The sequence below is a fragment of the Perca flavescens genome, chromosome 1 (genome assembly GCF_004354835.1).
Source record: "Perca flavescens isolate YP-PL-M2 chromosome 1, PFLA_1.0, whole genome shotgun sequence".
Classification (NCBI taxonomy): Eukaryota; Metazoa; Chordata; class Actinopteri; order Perciformes; family Percidae; genus Perca; species Perca flavescens.
The window spans coordinates 35,206,428-35,229,904 of NC_041331.1; the positions used below are offsets into that span (position 1 = coordinate 35,206,428).

The 23,477-nt window shown below is 42.6% G+C and overlaps 1 protein-coding gene across 3 annotated transcripts; it reads left to right on the forward strand.

Moving 5' to 3' along the window:
* The first annotated feature begins 8,803 nt into the window (after positions 1-8,803).
* brd7 (bromodomain containing 7) lies at positions 8,804-23,460 on the forward strand. Of its 3 annotated transcripts, none has more exons than XM_028578061.1 (17): positions 8,804-8,976; positions 9,711-9,895; positions 10,669-10,738; positions 10,833-10,890; positions 11,100-11,244; positions 11,857-11,967; positions 12,643-12,812; positions 13,634-13,748; positions 14,722-14,797; positions 15,235-15,342; positions 15,454-15,589; positions 17,171-17,282; positions 17,415-17,462; positions 18,211-18,298; positions 19,242-19,385; positions 20,332-20,472; positions 23,282-23,460. In XM_028578061.1, the coding sequence occupies exons 1-17, from the start codon at positions 8,928-8,930 to the stop codon at positions 23,350-23,352; spliced, it is 1,827 nt and encodes a 608-aa protein (XP_028433862.1). In that variant the 5' UTR covers positions 8,804-8,927; the 3' UTR covers positions 23,353-23,460. The 3 variants fall into 3 exon arrangements, with proteins under 3 accessions (XP_028433862.1, XP_028433853.1, XP_028433846.1); XM_028578052.1 differs by having other exon boundaries at positions 8,805-8,976; positions 10,666-10,738; positions 17,418-17,462; XM_028578045.1 differs by having other exon boundaries at positions 8,806-8,976; positions 10,666-10,738.
* Positions 23,461-23,477: the final 17 nt, after the last annotated feature.

Sequence of the window (23,477 nt, forward strand, 5' to 3'; positions counted from 1 at the left end):
GAACATGTAGTGCACTATGATGTCACCAAAAAGCAAAGAACTGATTAGTCCAAATGAAGGGATGTGGCTCCTTCCTGGGCCATAAATAAATGTGGCAATGTGTGACAAAGAATCAAGTTCCTCTGATTCATGCTGTGGCTGTCAGCAAGCTCCAGGCCTGACTGGCACATCTAAGCCACTAAAAACACAAGGAACTGCTGGCATTTCCAACAAAAAGCACAATCTTCATCCTTCCTCCATCATCACTAACTTTACCCCAATACTCAGCGCTGACCATTTAGTCTGAATTGAATCACACTCAATGGGGGAGGAGAGCTTTGAAAATACCTCTTTATCTGTGTTTTGCTGTTTTTCAGGGAACACAAAAAGACTGACGAGACCATTTATCTGTAGATTCTTGAAAAGAAAGGCATAGAAAAAGAAAGGCAAAGAAAAAAGGCGAGCATTCCTGATGTTTCTCTCTCTCTCTTTTTTTCACGAGGCGCTGTCTGTGCCTGCAATCCCTTTATCTGCCTTTCATTAGCGCCTCGCTCGCCCTCTTAGTAGGGCGGGCGTCTGGAAGACAGTCACTTTCTCCCAGCCTGTGATGTTTCTGCAGATTACAGAGGGCCTTTGAAGCCACTGCACTCCTCATTGCCAGGGCCTCAGACAGGCCCATGCCATCTGTCAGATTGATGGCAAAGTAGCGGAATGGAGCTGAGACACCCTCTGTTGATCCACACTTTTGTCTTTTATGTGTCACATTTGGATGGCGCGTGAAAGCCACACCTTTGTAATCTGCTGCTGGGACCCGCCTAAAAGACTGGCCTCAACAGTATACAAACGCACACAAACACCCACTGACAGGAGAGAATAATGGTCCTCCGCAATTACTCTTACCTGTGGGCATCAGTCTCTAAATGAGACATTTATTGTCATCCCCTCACAGTCATCTCTGGTTTCCTCCCACTTTTCCAAGGCCCTGGAAATCACTGTCATGTGGGTCTTTTTCATGCCTAACCAGTGGGAAGGATTTGATTGTTCATGAGCTTTGGAGACTGACAGTTTGTCTGTTGCAGGCTGCTGAACAAGACTGCAGATCAACCAGCCACCAACAGCTCAAGGTTTGCCGTACAAGAATGTTTTCATAGAGAATTATCCTGTACTATATTTTTCTTTCAAATGTTGATAAATGCTTAAAAACATTTATACTGGTGTTAACACTGAATCGGTGTAAAGGTGTAAAATGGTCTCATCAGTCTTTTTGTGTTCCCTGAAAAACAGCAACACACAGATAAAGAGTAATTTTCAAAGCTCTCCTCCCCCATTGAGTGTGACTCAATTCAGACTAAATGGTCAGCGGTGAGCAGAGGTGGAAAGTAACGAAATACATTTACTCACATTACTGTATTGAGTAGTTTTGTTGTGTATTTTGTATTTTTCAAGTAGTTTTTAAAATCTGTAATTTGAAATATACTCGATTACATTTTGAGTGAAGTATTATGAGGGGCTGTATAAGACATTATGGTACTCTCACATACATACATTCTCCTTTCACATACATATATTTTCACTTTCACATAGATATATTCTCTTTTCACATACACACATTTTCACTCTCACACACATACATACATTCTCCTTTCACATACATATATTTTCACTCCCACAACTGTTGGACTCTCTACAGGCATAGACAGCTGCTTGGTGTTCAGCTACTGACGTATGGAACGCTGTCAAATGACAACCTGAACAGAGTTGTCGCTGAAATTCTTCAGTTAACCACAAATGCAGGTGAACGATATGTTCAGGGGAGATTGAGGTAACGTGGGTTGCACATTCAAAGGTGAAAGTATTGTATTTTGCTACATTACAAATCCCATCCGTTACTGGGTAAAAAACAAACTTTGACTAACAAAAACCAAAAGGAAGAAGAAAAAAAAGCGCCCCGAATCACTCCAGTGACGAATGAGCGACGACGGTTCAGAGACTTTCAGTATGCTAGCTGAAACATCGAATTCTGCTGCCCAAAACGACGAAAATCCTTGGCCACATTTGAAAGACTGTTTTTCGTTTAAATTCAACAGGGCCAATAGTATCATCATGCAATGCCAGATGTGCCTGCCAAAGGTGACTTGAACTGGCAGCATTCAATAACTCCACATCTAATCTGCGGAAGCATGTTTTGATAAGTATTTGTGCATTGGTACTTCAAACGAAGTTTTCATGACTAATAGCAAATTGCCAATAAGCAAAACAATATGTTTCGTGGCATTGCGAATTCTTGTCTAGCACTAGCAACCTGTAGAACGTACAGTATGTAGGACATGCCCCATTTTTACATTTTTTTTTTTATGTAACTAAGTAACTTTTACTTAAAGTACATTTTAAATGAACTACTTATTACTTTTACTTGAGTAATTTTTCAGATAGGTAATTTCACTTGTACTTGAGTAATATTAGTATTAGTACTTTTACTTTTATTGGTACTTTTACTTGAGTACAATATTTTAGTACCTTTTCCACCTCTGGCGGTGAGTATGGGGTAAAGTTAGTGATGATGGAGGAAGGATGAAGATTGTGCTTTTTGTTGGAAATGCCAGCAGTTCCTTGTGTTTTTGGTGGCTTAGATGTGGCAGTCAGGCCTGGAGCTTGCTGACAGCCACAGCATGAATCAGAGGAACTTGATTCTTTGTCACACTTTGCCACATTTATTTATGGCCCAGGAAGGAGCCACATCCCTTCATTTGGACTAATCAGTTATTTGCTTTTTGGTGACATCACAGTCCACTGCATGTTCATATCTCCTTCTGGGTAACACTGATGCCTGACAGCACCAATACCAAATGCACAATATGTCCTTTTTATGGTAGGGTGACGTCAAGCTGTGCAACCCTCAACTATGCTGAGCATTTAGCTCAAAACACATTGTAGTTTAATTATTTAAAGAAAAAAGTCAAACAATTGTTATCCTCTGGGTGAAAAAAGTATTGGCCTTAGTGACAGTATCAGTTTGCTCCACAAGCCTGACATGATGTGATGGGGAATCTGGACAGCTAGCAGGTCCCTGGAGGCCTTCACAAGTTCACTTGGAGCAGTACACATATATGGAAGGGTTCAGTGGAGCGTGCATGGATCTGTGTAAAGGTCTTATTTGGAAAGCATTTAACCATTCAGTAAGCACTATCCTCCTTTATCACAGTTGCTAAAATGCTTAGTAATTTTTTTAAATAATAGGTCCTTCATTTTTTGACAGTTGTAGACAAAAGTAGCGTCTGTAGATTACGAATTAATTAACAGTCGCTAGCTGTATTTAGCTAGCTAACTAAGCTAATGTTGCCTCCGTGAGTTGGTCGAAAGAATGCTTTATCCAGCTGACTTTTTAGTGTTTCCAGCTGACTTGTTTTAAAACGGGAATCCTGTAAAGGGGTCTTATGTGCACTTGATACATACATGATATCGTGCTAAAAGATGGAGGCTAGAGCTACATGTCCCAAACAAGCATCCTCACCAGGCGATGATGCATGTAGAAGACATAAAGAAACAACATTGTTATTGTAGTGCACAGTAGAGCCAGTTACTATATGTGAGAAAAGAAAAAATGTAAGATCAGACTTTTAGGCCACTTCCATCCAACATACTTTATGAGATAAAAAAAAAGAAAAGGCGTTTAGGATAAGGGCTAATGTGTTTGGTGAATGTAACGTTAGCATTGTTAGCGTTGCATTGTTGTTAGCCTCGACAACAGCCATTATTGACACAAACAACCCACTTGGGACTTAATTCAATTGACAGATAGTTAAACACCTAGATAATTACAAGCAATTCAAGTTTGTATTGAAATTATGACTCTTTTCCAGCTGCAGGGCTTCTTCTGACACTCAGTTTGCTAAAATAGCCTGAAAGGAGAACAGAGTTAATAGAAGTTCACAATTCATCCGCAGGTCTCGAACAGGAGTTGCGATGTTGCATGATGTTTAGGTGGCTACAGGCTAGGAAGGATACAGCTGAGAAACCTTGTTTATAAGGTCCCAGGTTTACCCGTTTTTGACAAAGTAGGACTCCCTGATAAACCTCCGTAAGATTAAAGGCAGCGCGTTATCATCTCAAACGGTGCCTCTCCTTGTGTTGAGATGATAAACTCTCATTGAGTTTGCAAATAACATTTCCCAGTGGCTGGCTTTCAGTCTATATGAACTTTTCAAACTGCTAAGGATCTGACAGAGGATCGTCACCAAGCTTTTTAACACGTCTCCCCCCTGTGTTGTTGTTTTTTTCACCGCAGGACCACTGTCTTCAGAGGCTCAGCTGCTTGCCCTGTCACACATGCTCACACTCACACACAAACACACACTTGCAAAATCCTGATGCATGTGAGCATTTTAATGTGCATACTCCATGAAAATACCCACAGAGAACTCCCAACATGCATCCCCTGTAGAGTCACACATCAGACCAGCCTCTTTAAAAAAAAGGCCTCCATTATAATGGAGTTTCAAAAACAGAATAATACATTAAGTACCTTAAAGCAGAGGGTGATGTTAGACTACAAACACATTAAGCAAGCCCAATGAAATATCCTTTAGAGTAATTGGATCATAGAAGACTCTCGCTCTGTTCAAAATCGCATACTAACTATTCATACTAAGTATGAATAGTTAGTATAAATAAATTAGTATATAGTGATTCCTGAGTGGGCGATGTGAGCTTACTGGACGTCAACTGCCAAACAAAATGTATTGCGGCTCTTCAGACTGTCCAATGGCGGACTGCGAGGCAGCAACAGAGCACGTACAAATGTGAAAAACGCGGGAGCTTACATATGATGTACTGTAGAAAAATATATCTAACACTGAAATATTTAATAACTCTAATTAGCCTTAAAATAATCTTGGATAATATTCCATTGACTGTTGATTTACATAATTTTTGTATTCGTCGGTAGCTCAGACCGGTAACATCATGATCGATACAGTCATGTGTCGCTGGTAGTGCCACATTCAATCGTTAATTTACGCAGTATGCAGTACAAACTGATTGAGTATATAGTATGCAGTACTTTAGTATGTGATTTTAAACACACTGTGGCTAACAATTGGGGATGCTAAAACAAACACATCCAGTAACTTCAGTAGGTGGTCCTGTTGGCTCAGTTGCTGAATCTGGCTGGGGACCTTAATCCCATTACTGGTTCTTGTCACCACTTTTGTTTGTCCATTACATTTCTAAAACAATAACCTCCACTGGAGTTATCATGGCTGCTTTTGGTATTTTCTGGCAGAATAACCGATTTGCAGTCTCTTCATTAAAACATGTAACTTTGGGGTTATTGCAGCACAGCCTGGACATTCATCCACATACCTGGGTGGGATGTCAGTGGACCACAGGATTGGAACAGTGGCGAGATGTAAAAATTGATAATCATAGCCACGCACAAAAAAAATCCAAGTGTTTTGGTTGCAGATAAAAATAGAGTCACCGTACACATAACGCTTTGACGGCAATGAGTGATTGATGCTCAAAGATGTTGCCATGACAGACTGGCAAGTGGGAGAAAAACACTGAGGCAGAATGATTGGCTTCTCCTCTTTGATGTTTCGGTCTGACTTACTTGTGATGGCTGGTTACATCTTCAAAACCGTTCGGTGTTGACAGTTGTAATGACCCCAAACATTTCATCTGTCATATCTGAACAGCGCTCTGACAACTTCTAGTGAAAGGAATATAGTTCTAAGACCAAACTTCATGCCATATTCTTATATCTATCCATAAGGAGTGAAGTTATTAATTTGCATTAGTCACACACTTTAAGTTTGATGTAATTACCCAATGTGACTTACACTGATACAACTTTAAAATCCAAGTTTTCAAACTGTGCGAGAAACAGAGCAGAGTTACAAATATTCATGTGGAACTGAGTGCAAGGTTTATTTTTTATAAAGTTTATCAAGTGCAAGTAAAGAAAGAAGATGAGAAACGGTGTAGATATATGACTGTCACTGACATGTAAAAGTGATGTACAAGGTGAACCTGGCATGAAGTCAGAAAAATTGTTATTAGAGCAGTACAAACTGAATTGTTCCAGTACCTTAAAAAACACAATACCCATAGTGCTCTGGCTCAGTGGCATCCAAAGCACATTTTTGTCTCCAATGCCAATTCAGTCGACCCATGTGCAAGACAGATAAACCGTTCAAAGACTGCCTTTATATCTGTTTGTGTTTTTGGTGTGTAAATGTGGAGAGACCCAACATCCTAGTTCCATGCAGTCCGCAGAGTGGGAAGCGGTTTCCCATGGTTCTGCTGGGATGCCGCTTTCATGTGGAAACAGTCTCTGGGTCCCTTTAGCCTCTCTGTTGTGACAGAGGATAATGAAATTCACAACATCTGCCATTTGTTAGCCCTGTTTGGTGTAACTGATCTCCTTTTAATCCGTGGACTTCCAACGTGTGTGCAGCTCCGCAGCTGGAATGAAGCAGATGGATCCCACGGCCTCTCTGGCCCGAGACACAGAGCTCTGAGGCACACTGCCATTGACCATCCCTACCACTGCTTGCTTGTAATGAAGACACTTCTTAAATCGTTCTCTCTAGACAAGGTTTGTTAAATGATAATAATGTGCGTGGAAAGGTATACTTGATCTAATGGTATTTGCTCCTCTATGGAAACTAGTCACTTTTTAAGGCCACCATGTGTAGAATTTAAAAATGTTTTACTTTGGTGCCATCAGGTGGTTCTATCAAACACTCCACTACACCTAATCCGATCCAGGGGAAATTACTCAATAAAGTTTCTACAACAAAATGTATGCCATTAATCAACTAATCAATACTTTGATTTCAACAACAGATAACATTGCTATGTGTACTGTGAAAGGGGTCTCTTCTGGTGATGATCCCACTTATCACCCAAATCTGCACTTCCCCTCAGTTTTAATGCCCACAACTTTTGTTTTGGTTCACTCTCACTGCTCTTATCAGCATCATTTTCAGATAAACCCACTGTATGTTACCTGCCTAGCACCAAACGACAGACAGACAAAGTTAGCAAAGAAGCTGGTGAACACTGTGGAGCATTTAGCAGATAGGATATTTCCCTCTGGAGTAGTTGGAGACCAAAAACTGAGCTAAAAGGAGAGTGAATATTGGATACATTTATCAGGTGGACAGAAACATACAGCGGCATAACACAATATTCTGGGCCCTTTAGAAAGGCATTTTCTATGGGCCTCTCCCCGCATCCACAGATTTTCATTCTAGCATCTTTTTGGGCCCTACTCAGTCCCCACCCCCTAGTCCGACACCCATGAAAACATGTCTCCAGTGTTGCTACATATTTGCTGGATAATCAGTGATTTTGAAGATCCACAAAAAAAAATTCTTAGTGTTGTATTTAGTTCCCTAAAAATGTGTATAAAAGTAAAGAAGAAAAAAACACTTCTACTACCCTCTCTCATTGGGTTGCAGGCAGGGCAACTGTCTGGCACTATTTCTCTGACCCTTGAATTACACACAGATAAAATGTTGTCCTTGTAATTTAAACTTTCTCCATAAAAGTATCAGCTCTTACTGGTATGTAAGGTGAACTATGGCGCTGGCATTCCTTGACACAGATCAGGAGGTAATTTGTTGGGGATGGGTTTGCTTAGATAGGAGACTCAAACATCAACAGAGTGTCAGAATCACCTCTTCATCTGAAGGCAGGAATGACTGAAATTGTGGATTCAGTCAATTTTCATTCCTTTCAAACCTTCTGCCCCATCCTTTACCCTCTTCATAAAACCTGGAATGTGCTTCAAAGAATGCACACTATCTTTCCTCTATGAATAAAACATCTGTCATTCATCAGCCGGTACAATATGTGCTGATTTAACAGAGCATAACAGCTCTGCAAGGCAGGGAAGCTCCAGACTATACAGTGTCCTATGAAGCTCAACATTAACCAAGTGACATTTGTCTCCTTTAGGAGCTTAGTCTGGTTTTAAACAAGATTCCTTCCCATATTTAATTCAAGTTCAACTGAAAATAAAATAAACAATTTTTTGTCTGCTATAGCATACACAATGGCTCTTCGAGGCACTTTCTGTGTTCTTCTTTGAGGGGAAAAATCTGAAACCAAAAATGGAGAGATTTTCATACTATTTGGTTTCATGATGGCGCCCCCAAAGTTTTGCAATAATTCAGGACCTATGAAGTAACACCAGCACTCTGGCAGCATGCCACATACTGTCAATCAAACAGATATGACACACCCCTCCCAGCTGAAAAGAAAAATAAGTATTTCCCCTAGAACTTTTTTCTTCCTTTTACAAAACATGCTGACATTTGACTAGGCTACAATAAGGGATTGTATGGGAAGGGATCAGTTGTAGGCCTACTTTAAATTAATTTGTCATTGTTATAGACTTGCCCTCTTGGGGGGCGTTTATGTGTGGAATGTGAATGCATGTAGCCTATAGGTCTTGTCTTATTCATACATTTAGAGACATTTTGTATACTTGTCCTAAAGAGTGCTGAATTAGTGACACATCTGGCCAGGGGGACCTGCTAGGGGAATGATTGAACTTGTTTGCTCCAGTTGAAAGATGGCTTTGCTGACTGCTGTGGCTCTCTGTGATATTACTTGTGCTTGGGATGTCTTTAGAAATTTTCATATTTCATTGTCAAATCATCTCAATAGGCTACATGGTCCATAATGCAGACCCGCAGTTACAATCTGGAATCTCAAGGGTACTAGGAATAAAAGTTTGGCTAGGCGTGGTCCTTGAAGTTTAATATAAGCTTACTGCGCCCCCTACCGACGATGGTCGTATCACCTCGCGATATCACCGCTTCACCGGCAGGTGCCGCTGGAGGGCTGAATCCATCTGCGCAGTTTCCCCTGTAGTGCTTCCGCCACCACAGAGATCAGAGACAGCAACCAGCCGGTGCCAGATCAAAATACAAACAATGGGCAAGAAGCACAAAAAGCACAAGTCCGAAAAACATGGATATGAAGGTATTTAATATGCAGATAGTTCAAGCACATATCCACTTGAACTATTTGCTGATTTGTGTTTAAATAACTTTACATAGGCTGGAATCCCCGGGTTTCCCGGGACCATAGCCCTAACCTAACGTTAGCTGATTAGCTAGCTAGCTAGCTAGCGTACTGCTGGGCTAGCTACCGGGGTCATTTATCCTAGCTATCTGTTTACTTCCCGGATGTCTCTATCATTATGCCCGCAATTCGGTGTGAATAGACAGGACATTTAATATTACAATACAACATTAGCTGTAGCTTCACTTTAACGCCTGCTAGGGAAGCTAGCTAGCTATTAGCGGCTGTTGTAGCGGCTATTGTTTCCAGCATCTCACAGCTGTCACGGGCCCATGGCTATAACGGTACGTAGATACCGCATTTGCCGCTGATGTTCATTGGAGCGAAATATTGTAAAACACCTTTTTCATCTGTGAAATGTTATTCCATGGTGCTTAATTTAGGCATTTATTTCGCATGAACACCCAAAGGTAGCACAACAATCCCACAGAAGTATTTTTCTATGAGTCTTTGTGGTCAGACGCGCATCTCACAAGCCGGATGCGATATATATATATATGTGTGTGTGTGTGTGTGTGTGTGTGTGTCTGTGTCTGTCTGTGTGTGTGTCTGTCTGTGTGTGTCAAGGGCCCATCAGTGGGCAGTGTCAGCAGTTAGCTCGATAATGCTTTATGTTGACTTGATATCTGCAGAGTACGGAGAGAGACCACTGAAGCTGGTGTTGAAAGTGTCTGGAAACGAAGTGACGACGGGAAGTTCGAGTCTGGACACGTTTTATGACGAGCAGCCTGACAAACCTAAGGACAAGAAGAAGAAAAAGAAGAAGGATAAAGAAAGGAGTTTTGGGTCACCAGAGGATGACAAAGGAAAGAAAAGGGTAATGTCACTAGCTAGATCATATCTCCTTCAAAGGGATAGCAAAGGGTGTTAAGCCTGTTGAATGAACTAGTTTACATGGATTGTCCACGTTACATTCAAAGGGGATACTTTGCCGATATTCAACCAACTTTGTATGATAATACTGTTGGTAGTATGTGTAAATGAACTATGTTAAACTTTCCTTCCATCTTACCAGTGACCAGATCTCCCTACTCACAGGCCAGTAGAAAAACTCCAACTGATGTGGTTGCCTCACTTGGAGTTTTTCTGGGCTTTTGCTGTAACTACAGAATGTACTTTTGCATACGTAACTAGCTACACAAAGAGTATAGCAGCAGGTCGAGAGAAAGACAACCATCCCTCTCTTTCTCTGACTGAACTCAGATGAAACTGTAAAATTAGGCAGTCCTGATCAAATATAAGATTGTGTTACTGTATTGCCTATGTTTCCCCTCAAGATATTTTCAGAAACATATTTTAGCTTACCGTTTAACTTATATAAGAGATCGTTTGTTACCAGCCGGCCACGATTCTGTGTCAATGTGGACAAGCTCAACGTGCATTCTGGTAGTTGTAGTTTTTCTACTTTTTGAGCGAAAGGGAGCTGCTGAAACAGCTTCTTTTCTCTGGTCATGCAACACCAATTTCAAAAATGTTTGCGCCGCATGCCATTCTGCTGCATAGACAGCCCAGTTTTATGAAAAGACCCTTTTTTCCAGTGGTAAAATCATTCTTTAATGTTTGTTTTTGTAATGTTTGATGACAAAGAAGAAGAAAGGACAGGATGGAGATGATGAACACAGCAGAACTCCTATACGTTCAGAGCTGGATAAACTGGAAGGTAGTCTCTAATTTCCTCTTTCTAATTTTTTGCAGTTTATGTCAACACCTTTCCTGCAAAACGTTCCTTGATCCTTTGTTATTCTTTCTCATAGAAAAGGGACAAACTCCTCTGCAGGAAGCTTTGAACCAGCTCATCAGGCAGCTCCAAAGGTGCAGCATTGATCAGTTATTGCTATGAGATAATTGTGTATCTGCTAGTTTATTCATGAGGTGTTGCACATTCAGTGGCAAGTCTCCTCACAATGCTTGTGATTATATTATTGACCATTAGGCTGCCTCCCCCTTTCCCCTACAGCAAAGTTACTGTATGCCTGGTACTGTGAATAAATACTGTGTCTGTGTGTGTATTTTCTCTATAGGAAAGATCCCGGTGCATTCTTCTCGTTTCCGGTGACAGACCTCATTGCTCCTGGCTACTCTGTGATTATCAGACGGCCTATGGATTTCAGTACAATGAAAGACAGAGTAAAGAAAGAGTGCTATCAGTCGTTGGATGAACTAAAGGTATATCTGTCTGTATTATACGCAGGTGTATTATTGCATGATAACTATTCACACACAGCAGGATAAAAAAAAGGACTAAGGATGTCCCAAGCCGATCCGGGCATATTTTAATGAATCAGAATTGGCTAAAATGAAGCTTTATGCGCTCTCTGCAAGCATCACCCTTTAACACAACTTGTACAACAACTTTAAACTTTCTAATTTTGAATCCGGAAATTTTGAATGCAGTATTTGGATCAAGTAGTGAGAAAAAAAGGTGTGCATATTTAATCAACATTTAGGTAAGAAGAAGTATTAGATTGGACACTATCAGCAGGTACCCAACATCAAAAGACATGGACCGGGATCTGGGCCAAAATAACGTGATTTGAACAACTCCAAAAAAAAAAAAAAAAAAAAAAAAACTGCAACTTTGGAGACATTGGATCAATGTCAAAAAAGAGCTCTTGCACAGAGTAAAAATAAAGTACATTGAAGCAGAAACACTAAAATGTCCCCCTATAACCATTAACATGGGCCAGTTCATACAGTTTGTCATGTAGACCAGGGTTATACACTCTTCAATGCATTTTGTTTCACAAGAGCTGTTTTTACTTTGTGTGTTTGATGCAGGTGGATTTCAGGATTATGTGTGAAAACGCCATGATTTACAACAAACCTGAGACGATGTACCATAAAGCAGCCCGGAAAATGTTACACTCTGGAATGAAGATCTTGAGCCAGGTATAAAACTGAAGATTCTGAAAAAGCTGACCACTTTAAGGAATCGCACCAACTGCACAGGATTGTCCTGTTGTTCAGTTTATTGCGATGAGAACCAGAACCCTGACATTTTTCGTTTGTCCCCTGTTGGTCATTCACATCTGATTGTAGACAACTAGCATTATTTAAAAATAGCCTTTTAGTAGGAAAAAGCTTCTTGAAGCATGTATTATTTTTACTGTATCTTTATAATTGAAAGCTTAAAAAATGTCTTTTATTCTCTATTTAAAAAAAATAAAAAGTGAGGTTTATTTTGAAACTATTTGACAGTATACAGTGATAATTAGTTATACAGTCAACACTTGTCTGTGAAAACCAAACAAGTGACAGAAAAGTTACTACTTCTCGATATTTACTGTACATGTGTATATCTTCCCATTCTCTGACACAAAGCTTAATGTGCCACAAGATGGTCATTATTTAGCTTTCTTTACTAGTTTAAATAAAGCGCATTAGTGTTGCGTTTGCCTTAAACTTCACATGGAGCACTGGGACAATGGGAAATTACTTTTGCTTTTTCTCTAATGCAACAGATGGGGGCAGCAGATAGCCCCATATTGTAGCAGTAGTAGTACCAGCAGGTTTATCAAGCACCTTGTCTTCTCTCCAGTTATTCTATAATTGTCTTTCCAATAGGAAAGACTGGAGAGCCTGAAGCAGAGCATAGAGTTCATGTCCGGCCTCGACCCTTCTGCCAAACTGCCGGGCAAGACTGAGGAACAAGGGGGCACCGGCCTGGACCAGAACAGAGAGGGACGCTCGAGCACAGACACCAGCGAGAGATCCCACACACCCAGCACACCCAGGTCCTTTAACCGGCTGACTTTACATACAGTTTTCCTTAAGTCGGTCATACGCTGCTCTTGAGCTAGAAGGGCCCAGATTGAAATGCGAGGAAGTGAAATAATAAGCAAGAGTATGGATTCACTACTTAAATCCCTTTTAAACTTTTTACGTTTGACATTATTCTAAAGTCAGTTTAAGTTGGGTGACATGAGTAAGGGATATCTCATGTCAATCAAGAAATGGCCAAAAGCTGTCTCAAATCTTGAACAAAAGATGTCTTTTTTTTAAATTGTCCATGAAATTGCAGTTTCCAGCTTGCCTGCAAAAAGCACACATTTTAAAAAGGAATTTTAAGGAAGGTCAAAACGTCAACACATATCAGGTTGAGGTAACTAATCAGCCAGAAGTTAAAATCAGTTTCCCACACACTGTTGGTTTCTGTAAGCTTGATTTCCTCTGACACTAAAGTGAATCGGTTTTCCACTGTTAAGCCGGAGGCTTCAATGAGAAGAAGAATGCCTGGCAACATGCTGGGTCTTGTTTCCTCTCAAGGCTGTACATCTTTAAATCAGTGTTGTTGCCCAGTGATTAAACAGACGCTGGCGATCAAAGTCGCATTTTGGTTATGACTCACTTTCCGAGGAACAGCCCGAGAAACCTTTACTGTGCTGTTTTTCATTCATCTACTTTTTACCTTCTGTATGACAACAGACAATACTGTGTTTTAAAATCACGTTGGCGTTTACTGACGTCAAACAAACGATTGCTGTACTGTGCAGTTTTTTTCATTCACGACCAAAGTGTCTCATCTGCCGTCTTTCAATTTGTGTCTCATTTGCAGAGCGGACAAGGACTCCAAGGATGAAGCGGCAAAAGCTGAGAAAGAGCTGGAGGAAATCCGCAAGGTCATCGAAGAGTCTGGAGGAAAGCTTTCCAACAGAGTGCTGCAGTGTGATGTGAGAAAGCCCAGTTAAACTCAGAATTCTTTTATTTCCCCAAATTGACATTTTCACTTAAAAATATGACTCCTGCTCTTTCAAAATAACGAAATGAAAAGAAAAGTAGCTAATTTCATAGCCCTCAGTTAGGATAATATCCATACTTTTCTATGAGCATAATATGGAATTAGTTTTTTTATTTTTATTATTATTATTTTGAACCATTAAAGGCCCTGACACACCAACCCGACGGCTGACCGTCAGCAGAAAAGGCAGTCGGACTGATCAGTCGGCTCCCCGAGGTCCAAACAGTGCCTCAGAACACACCGAAGCGACGCCATCTTGAGCGTACGTTCTGCACGTGCGTGACACGTAATACAAAAAATTTAAACCGGAAATGACGAACGCGCCACGTGGGTCTGGCTTCTCCAGTTGACCGATAATGGTCACGTTCGAAATACGATCTTGTATTTTACGAAAATAGTTCACGAAACTCGTGTTTCTGAAAACATTTTAAGCGAGAAATAGGCCACGCAGTTGCTGAATCCGTCTTCATTTCAGATCAACAAAGGTCAGTTTAAAAGATTTTTGTCAGATTTTGAGAGGTGTTCGTCACTCATCACGCTCGCCATTTCCGGGTTAGCACTCCACCAATCAGATTGGTCATTGAGTCCGACTGCCCGCCCTCCGACCCAGCAAGTCAGGTCGGCTAAAATAAAAAGACAGATGGCCCCTCCGACTGACGACGGCACGGAATACACCAGACTGTCCGACGGCCGATTATCGGGTTGGTGTGTCAGGGCCTTAAGAGGTCATGACAGTTTTCCCCCCCTTGTGAGGATCCTGGGTGGTGATGACGATCAATCAGTAATGGTTTAGAAATGTGTCTAATGTCCATCCCAAATGTTTAAAAGCAGCCAGTCCTCATTCTGAAAAAGGATTTTAATGTGCGTTTGCTGCTGTTGAGCCCTATCATTTATTTGTTGTGTAGTTGGAGTTAGCAAGGCGGAAGTCTGACGGCTCCACCACGCTGGCAATCCTCAACCCAGCAGATCCAGCAGCAGGAGGTAGGTCCATCTGAAACCATAGCTCAAACTAATTTAATAATACTTTATTTTGGGGGCCCGGATAGCTCAGTTGGTGGAGTGGGCGCCCATGTGTGGGGGTTTGCTCCCCGAAAAAAAACACTTTTTTTTTTTTTTTTTTTCAAGCAAAACTTCACCGGTTCCAGCTTTGAGAGTGTGAATATTTGCTGGTTTTCTCAGACTTCTGTGATTGTAAACGGGATATCTTTGGATTTTGGAGAGCTGCTGGGGAGAAAATCCAATTCTAGATGTCGCCTTGGACTCTGGGAAATTGTGATGGACATTTTTCATCATTTTTTTTCAGATGGTTAATTGAGAAATGAACTGGCAGATCTTAAATTAATGAAGAAATTGAGGTGGAGTTAGTTCTGTTACTTATTAAAGTTGGGGAAAAACTGAGTGTTTTTTCGTTGTTGCAGATGTTGGTTACTGCCCTGTGAAGCTGGGCATGATGTCCAATCGGCTGCAGAGCGGTGTGAACACCCTGCAGGGCTTCAGGGAGGACAAGAGGAACAGGATTACTCCAGGTAATGGATTACCCCAGCTTAATGTTTCTCCACATCCCTACTATCAGAGAGCTAGTATCAGACCCGTCCTGGTTGACTTTACGGTACAGATAACGAGCCGTCTTTCCACAGTGTCCTACGTGAACTACGGGCCGTTCACCTCCTACGCACCCTGCTACGACTCCAGCTTCGCCAACATCAGCAAGGAGGATTCTGACCTCATCTACTCTCTCTATGGCGACGAGTCCGGTCCTCAGGGCTCAGACAGGTATGACCACAAACACGCTCTGTGGCGTCTACACAGAACGTCACTTTCAGGCATTCCTGACTGATTACTTTCCAGATGTTCCTCTTTTTTCACTCTGGAGGAGGTCAGCTGTAGACTTGGCCTCATCCTGACTTCAACCCATCAATTCTTCGGGCCTCCTGCACACTGGCTGCGTGGCGTGAGCGTGTCCGCTTTTATTTCAGCTCCCATGTTAACAGGTTAGAGCTTACATACTGCCTGCGCGACACGCACGTCTCCGAAAACGCTTACATGCTAGAAATTGGACCGACGCCTAGTTTTCACGCGACACACAAGCACTTTGGATGCGTTTCCAGGCAAAATAGAGTACAAAAAGATGTCTATATGTCATTTTGACATGAATACATTTAATAAATGACATTTTGAAAGTCAAAGAGTTTGAAAGTCTCTAGGTTTTGACATAAATGCAGATATAAATGAAAACAAAAATGATCGATTTTCAAACATTGCACCTGTCGGTACAGAACGAAATATTCTGTAACCTATTTTGCCGTCAATACTGCCGACGTTGTCTTTGCTGTAATCAAATCAGTAGATATTTATGTTAAACATGAAGTATACACAAAAATATTGACAAAATGAAGTTGAAGAACATGCTATTATTTCATTTTATCAACGGGAAACATACATGTGTACAGACAAGGCTAGCAGCAGCAGCGCCGCGTCAGACACGTTTCTGGTGTGCAAAGACATACAAAACACAACGCAGCCGCCACGCAACAGAAACGCCACGCTCACGCCACGCAGCCAGTGTGCAGGAGCCCTTAACCTTTGGTTTCATCTTGTTTCTCTGGCGTATGGTTAGCTCATGGTACTCTGGGCCACTGTGGGACTCCCTTGGTTTACATTGGCTGCATCTCATAACCCTTATTTGATAGCTCCTCGACTCCTCGGTCCTCGGCTGAACCGGAAGGTGTTCTGCCTCTCCTCGGTGAAGGCCGTCTCAAAGCTCATATTTCTGCCCCTGAGGAGCTATAGGCGAGGACACACGAGAGCAGCCTTCCCGGGAAGCCGTGCAGCTGAAGTTGCTAACTCCGCCCAAACAGCTGACGAATTCATGTGACGCTTCAGAGGAAAGGAGGTCTCATGCCTCTGAAACACATTTCCTCTTTGCCTCTCTCTCCTCCCCTGATTTCCTCTTGTCTCTCCCGAGGGAGGCAAGCGGGGGACTCGAGGAGGCAATTTCAGGGTTGTGAGACGCAGCCCATATGTCCACCAAGAATTTTACCGATTACTTTGACAGCCTGTGCTTGTAACCTCCTGGGTTTCTTTATCCAGACTAAACTGAAATTAAAGGGGACTCTGGATGTTTTTATGTTTCTCAAACAAACTGAGACATGCAGCTTCTCAGTCAATTTGATCTTATAAACATTGGTATTCCGAAACACACTGGTGTGTGTGTGTGTGTGTGTGTGTGTGTGTGTGTGTGTGTGTGTGTGTGTGTGTGTGTGTGTGTGTGTGTGTGTGTGTGTGTGTGTGTGTGTGTGTTTTTTTTTGTACTAAAGACGTATTTATCTTTCTGAATGATTTTTTGTCTGGCAGCTTGTCAGAGTTCCTGGCCAAATCCGACGAGTATGTGTACAAACTGGCAGACAACGTTCTGGATGCAGTGACGAACGGAGAGCATTCAAAAACCCTTAAGGAGACTGAGCCAGTAAGCACCCACCGCGACCCCTCCACTGATCCCAATTGTCGGTCTTTACTGCCGATGTAAACGGCACCGAATGGAAATCTAAGAGCATCCGTTGATTGAATGAGTTCTGTTTTTTTTCCCCTTCCCGTCTAGCAGGTGGAGACGGCAACAAGTGCACAAGAGGAAGAGGATGACATGGAGGTGAGGGTTGTTACCTAGATAAAAACCTGCCCTCAGTGATGAGCAGCTTCTGTACCTTGTTGTGTCCCGCTGCACACTACAAATGGAAATAGGCGTCAAGTTCATAATGAGAAATGTCAGCGTGTGCGCTATGTAACGCGACACCGAAAGCCATTCGCCCCTCGTCAGTGTTGGACGTGGCGTTCGGAAGAGTGAGCTCCTGCCGTGCCGCTGTTCCTGCGTACAGCGTGTTGTTCTCGCATTACACCTCGTGTGCGCGTACTTCATTTCCTTTTGTCGTTATAGATGGCCTGTGCAAATGGTTGCTACGTCAACCAGCTGTGTCAACATAGCGGGGGCCTGCCTTTTAGCGACGATCCGTCCACGCATTTGGAAAAAAAACATTTCCCCTCAAAACGCAGCGCCGCTACTCGCTCGAGGCCCGCTGTTGGAGAATTTGGAGAGGCCCGTGTTTTCTTTTTGGTGCCCGCTGGCTGCTCGGCTGAATCGCTCCTCAGAGCAGCGGAGGAAACCAAAGCACAGGCGCCTCCGTCGGGCATAGAGCAACCCTCTGTCCTGGCTGTTTGCTGTTCTTGGCCCCTCGCCAGCTCACTCTCGTCCCCCGCGCGGGTGTTGCAGCTTTTCATTAGGGTTGATTTTATTGGAGCAAAGAAGCAGCGTGACTAAAGAGGCTACAAAAGACTTGGTGTGTCCCTTGAAGCGTCAGCTGCCTAGTGTGGAATGCATTTTTCTAACTCTTCTCTCATAGGTCGCCGAACCTGAAGCCTTCAACTGCAACAGGCTCGACTTCCTGCGCTCTGCTGCAGGCCCGCAGGTGGCTGAGGAGCTCTCTGGGGGTAAAACTTCTGACTGACTTTGTGTAAAAATAAATAAATAAGGCTGCAACTAACAGTTATTTTCATCATAGATGAATCTTTCAATTTAAATATATATCAGGGTATCAGCAGGTTCGTGAAAATCTTTTTCAGTTTTATCTATATCAATCATTTTGTTGATTGACTAACCATTTATCTAACCATCTATAATATGAAAAAAAAAAAACTGTTAAAAAAAAGTCCTTTTAGGACAAGATGGCAATTTAAAACCAACAGTTCAAAACCCAAAGATATTCAATTGACTATGATATAAATAGAGAAAAGCAGCATATCCTCACATTTGAGAAGCTGGAAGTAGACAATGTTTGGCATTTTTGCTTGATTAGTGACTCAAAATTGTTGTTCATTGATTCCCTATTGATCATTTCATTTGTCTGAGCTCTAGTTACATTGCGTATCCAATGAGTCACATTATTTTTGCCTAAATATGCATATAAACCTGCCGCAGATAGGAATACACGTGAGAAGCAGAAAAATCCGTGCGCACACGGCTCGTAGCTTTTTCAGTCCCCTATCGGCAAGAGAAAACCAAAGAGGCCATTTAGATGCTTTGTGTCTCAAAGGAGTATGTGAACAAAGATATCCATAATTACACTGTAAATGCTGTTGCCATTCAGGTAATTTCATACAAAAGTAAAGCCTCATCTAAAGTAGTTAGATGAGCCATTCAGCACCCCATTATGTATCCCCTTAGATCTTTCTAACAGCCCATTAAAGTTGATTCTCTCCCCCCGGTGCTCTCACGCTGAGGGCTCCATATCACAATCGAGAAAGAATGGATGTATTGTGTTCGATACGTGTAACCAAGGACAGGAGGGGTTACCACAAGGTAACCTGAGGAACCTGGAGGAAGTATTAACTGCATGTGTGTGTGTTGCCTTTCTTCCCCCCCCCCCCGTCACAGAGGCCCTGCACTTCCAGCAGAAATTGGACGAGACTACAAAGCTCCTGCGTGACTTGCAGGAAGCCCAGAAGGAGCGTCTGAGCGCCAAGCAGCCACCTAACATGATTTGCTTGCTGGCCCCGACAGCCAAGGAGCTGGAGCTGGGTAAGAGCCTCTCAGTGCATGCCCCCCCCCCTTTTGTTCCTCCAGTCAAGCTGTCGCCGCCAGCTGTAGACCTCTACCAACACTGAGTTTTCCTCTTTACCAGCCGCCCTACGCAAATGTGGTTTGTCTTTTAGCTTCAGACAAGAATTCAGTTAGACAGTGGGATGGTTCAAATCCCCAACATTGACCTCATCCCCAGGGATGTTTTCTTTAAAGTGGCGAGGCGACCCCAGAGATATTTTCTCTTCATTTTGGTGTTTTGGCTGAATTTAATAAACACAAAGTAACGTGTTGATTAGAGAGCTATAGAGGTGCTGGTAGGGGGATTTTGTTACCTTTTGGACAAAAGTCAGCCTAGCCGTTTTCCCCGCTTTCAGTCTTTATGCTAAGCTATGCTAACCGGCTGCTAGTGGTTGCTTCACATTCACTGTACAGATATGAAAATGGTAGTGTATTTCCCAAAAATGTCAAATGACTCCTTTAACATAACACCGAGCTTCCCGTGTGAAATGTTCTGACTAAAGGTTGAAGCGATATTTTTGACCAAATACCTCGATATCGATATTGTAGGGTTGACTATCGGTGCTTTCACAAAATATGCACACAATGAGATTTTTGATAAATAATCATCAGTTATGTTGATATAATAACTCTGTGGGTAAAAGAAAATAATGAAACAGCTATTCACATCACTCTACTGTAATGCAGCCTTTAAAACCAGGAAAAGTCAACAATTGTGTCATATCAGGATATTACCAAATCCCAAATTTAAGACGATATCTAGCCTCATATATCGATATCTGTCTACTGCCCAGCCCTAGCGATGGCAAGAATCAGCAGTCAGTGGACTTTAGCCGTGACCGACTCCTATCGCTTGTGATTGGCCCTGGCGGTCTCTGCTTCTCGTCTTGATGATGTTTCCTTTTGACTCTTCCTTTGACGCCAGCTGAGAAGGTCACTGGGAACTTGGCCGAGCTGACTGGTCAAGTGGCCCCATGTGACGTCAGCAGCGTGTATGGCATCAGGAAGGCCATGGGCATCGCTGTACCTCCAGAACCATCCGGGCCCTTCATTGACCTCACCACAGGTAAATACCTGACTGGATACATGGGCTGTGTTCCAAACCGTTCCCTATCACGGAACTAGTGCACTGTATAGTGTGTTCGCCATTTTGTGGTGGCGTTTGAATTCTCTGCGGTTAATTTAATTCACTATATCCAGTAGTCCACCATAAAATACCCGTAGTGCACAGCTAATTTGAGTGTACATGTACGATGTAACCTACGTTTCACCCCCACCCCCGTTAACCACAATGCAACACATTTGTGTTTTCCCGGAGGAGGAGAAGAAGAAGCCAAAGCACCTGCGAAAACTGAATAGGAAAAATGGAGTGGGTCTTCGATTCTATTCAGTGGAAATGTAACAATCAACAAATATCCAACCCTTTTATTATTCTCCTGAGTGCTCGGTTTGTTTCAGGGACGTGTTAGAAGTGTTTGGGTTTACATGATGCGGTGCACGCCCGCCTCGGTCACCAAAATAACCGGCGCATCTGCTGACGTGACGATATTTTCTGTAAGTGTCTGAAATCTCGTTTGCTCGTTCCCTATTGAATAAACACTGTTTAGGCCAGAGGGAGTGATGGAACGGTTTCTAACACAGCTATTGAAAGTTGTTTTTCACTTGAATCTTTTTAATCGAAGTATAAATAACCATTTGTGATGGTCTGTGTGTTCAATGACATCCACCTCAACAGTAAAATCCTGCTCTTACATGAGTGCACGAGTAATGCTAATCTAATATATAATAGAATAACAGTCACAAGGGCCATTTGTCTGCATTAAAGGTCCAATATGTAATATTTGTACTGTAATAAATCAAAAAATGACACCAATGCCTCAACAGATATTAAGAAAACATGTTAAACTGAAATACTATCTTTTCTGACAACAATGCTAATGTCAGTATTTTTTCTTTTTGAAATTTACATTCCGTGACGGAATTTATGTTTTGATCTGTGTGTTGTTATCAACGGCCCAGTTTGACAGCGGTTCATACTGTAATTTTAAGCCGAAAAAGTGTGTCTGTCAGTTGGTTACAGAGCTCCGCGTGAGCACGGGCTTTTATGACTGTCAATATAGCCAGCATCTACCGTTAGCTACTCCGCTGTGCTGTGGAGTAATGTCTGGCTATGCGAGACTAGCATCTACCGTTAGCTACTCCGCTGTGCTGTGGAGTAATGTCTGGCTATGTGAGACTAGCATCTACCGTTAGCTACTCCGCTGTGCTGTGGAGTAATGTCTGGCTATGCGAGACTAGCATCTACCGTTAGCTACTCCGCTGTGCTGTGGGTAATGTCTGGCTATGCGAGACTAGCATCTACCGTTAGCTACTCCGCTGTGCTGTGGAGTAATGTCTGGCTATGCGAGACTAGCATCTACCGTTAGCTACTCCGCTGTGCTGTGGAGTAATGTCTGGCTATGCGAGACTAGCATCTACCGTTAGCTACTCCGCTGTGCTGTGGAGTAATGTCTGGCTATGCGAGACTAGCATCTACCGTTAGCTACTCCGCTGTGCTGTGGAGTAATGTCTGGCTATGCGAGACTAGCATCTACCGTTAGCTACTCCGCTGTGCTGTGGAGTAATGTCTGGCTATGCGAGACTAGCATCTACCGTTAGCTACTCCGCTGTGCTGTGGAGTAATGTCTGGCTATGCGAGACTAGCATCTACCGTTAGCTACTCCGCTGTGCTGTGGAGTAATGTCTGGCTATGCGAGACTAGCATCTACCGTTAGCTACTCCGCTGTGCTGTGGGTAATGTCTGGCTATGCGAGACTAGCATCTACCGTTAGCTACTCCGCTGTGCTGTGGAGTAATGTCTGGCTATGCGAGACTAGTATCTACCGTTAGCTACTCCGCTGTGCTGTGGAGTAATGTCTGGCTATGCGAGACTAGCATCTACCGTTAGCTACTCCGCTGTGCTGTGGAGTAATGTCTGGCTATGCGAGACTAGCATCTACCGTTAGCTACTCCGCTGTGCTGTGGAGTAATGTCTGGCTATGCAAGACTAGCATCTACCGTTAGCTACTCCGCTGTGCTGTGGAGTAATGTCTGGCTATGCGAGACTAGCATCTACCGTTAGCTACTCCGCTGTGCTGTGGAGTAATGTCTGGCTATGCGAGACTAGCATCTACCGTTAGCTACTCCGCTGTGCTGTGGAGTAATGTCTGGCTATGCGAGACTAGCATCTACCGTTAGCTACTCCGCTGTGCTGTGGAGTAATGTCTGGCTATGCGAGACTAGCATCTACCGTTAGCTACTCCGCTGTGCTGTGGAGTAATGTCTGGCTATGCGAGACTAGCATCTACCGTTAGCTACTCCGCTGTGCTGTGGAGTAATGTCTGGCTATGCGAGACTAGCATCTACCGTTAGCTACTCCGCTGTGCTGTGGAGTAATGTCTGGCTATGCGAGACTAGCATCTAACGTTAGCTACTCCGCTGTGCTGTGGAGTAATGTCCAGCTACATTGTTGTGAATGCTGCGGTCTGAGCCTGGCAACCTCCGTGAACTTCGAGTCTGGGCAGGAGGGGGCGGGGGAGACAACTCTCCAGTATTTTAGATTGGTAGTGCAGTAACTATTTTAACCGCTAGCTGCCAGTATTACACACAATATTACATATTGCACTTTTAAGTACTTTTACTCATTTAAGTAAATTTTCCTGATTATATATTTACATACTTTTATTTGGGTAACATTAAGCTGTTGTTTTTTACAGTATGATCTTAGGTGTTTTACTGAAGAAAAGGATCTGAATACTTCCACCACCACTGAAATAACATCTGTCTTATTTTCCAAAAACAGTGTCATCTAATATTCTACTTGTCAATGTTTTCAGTGCAGGAGATGGCTGAGACAATGGAGACCTTGTCCAGTTGTCAGGATACAGTTCCAGTCGTTGCTGTATAAATTAAATTCTAACCACCCTTACAGTTTAATAAGTTAAGTTTTGTACAAAAGGTGCTTTTTGTGTGACATTTGTATGCATTTCAGTCAATAAACTTCTTTTTATACAGACCTTGGCTCTTGTAAAA

Bases quoted from the DNA above. Each gene is read 5' to 3' on its own strand.
- brd7 (XM_028578045.1), top strand. From the start codon at position 8,928: ATGGGCAAGAAGCACAAAAAGCACAAGTCCGAAAAACATGGATATGAA. The intron at 8,977-9,710 runs GTATTTAATATG...TGATATCTGCAG, and splicing joins CGAAAAACATGGATATGAAG to AGTACGGAGAGAGACCACTG. The intron at 14,798-15,234 runs GTAGGTCCATCT...TCGTTGTTGCAG, and splicing joins AGCAGATCCAGCAGCAGGAG to ATGTTGGTTACTGCCCTGTG.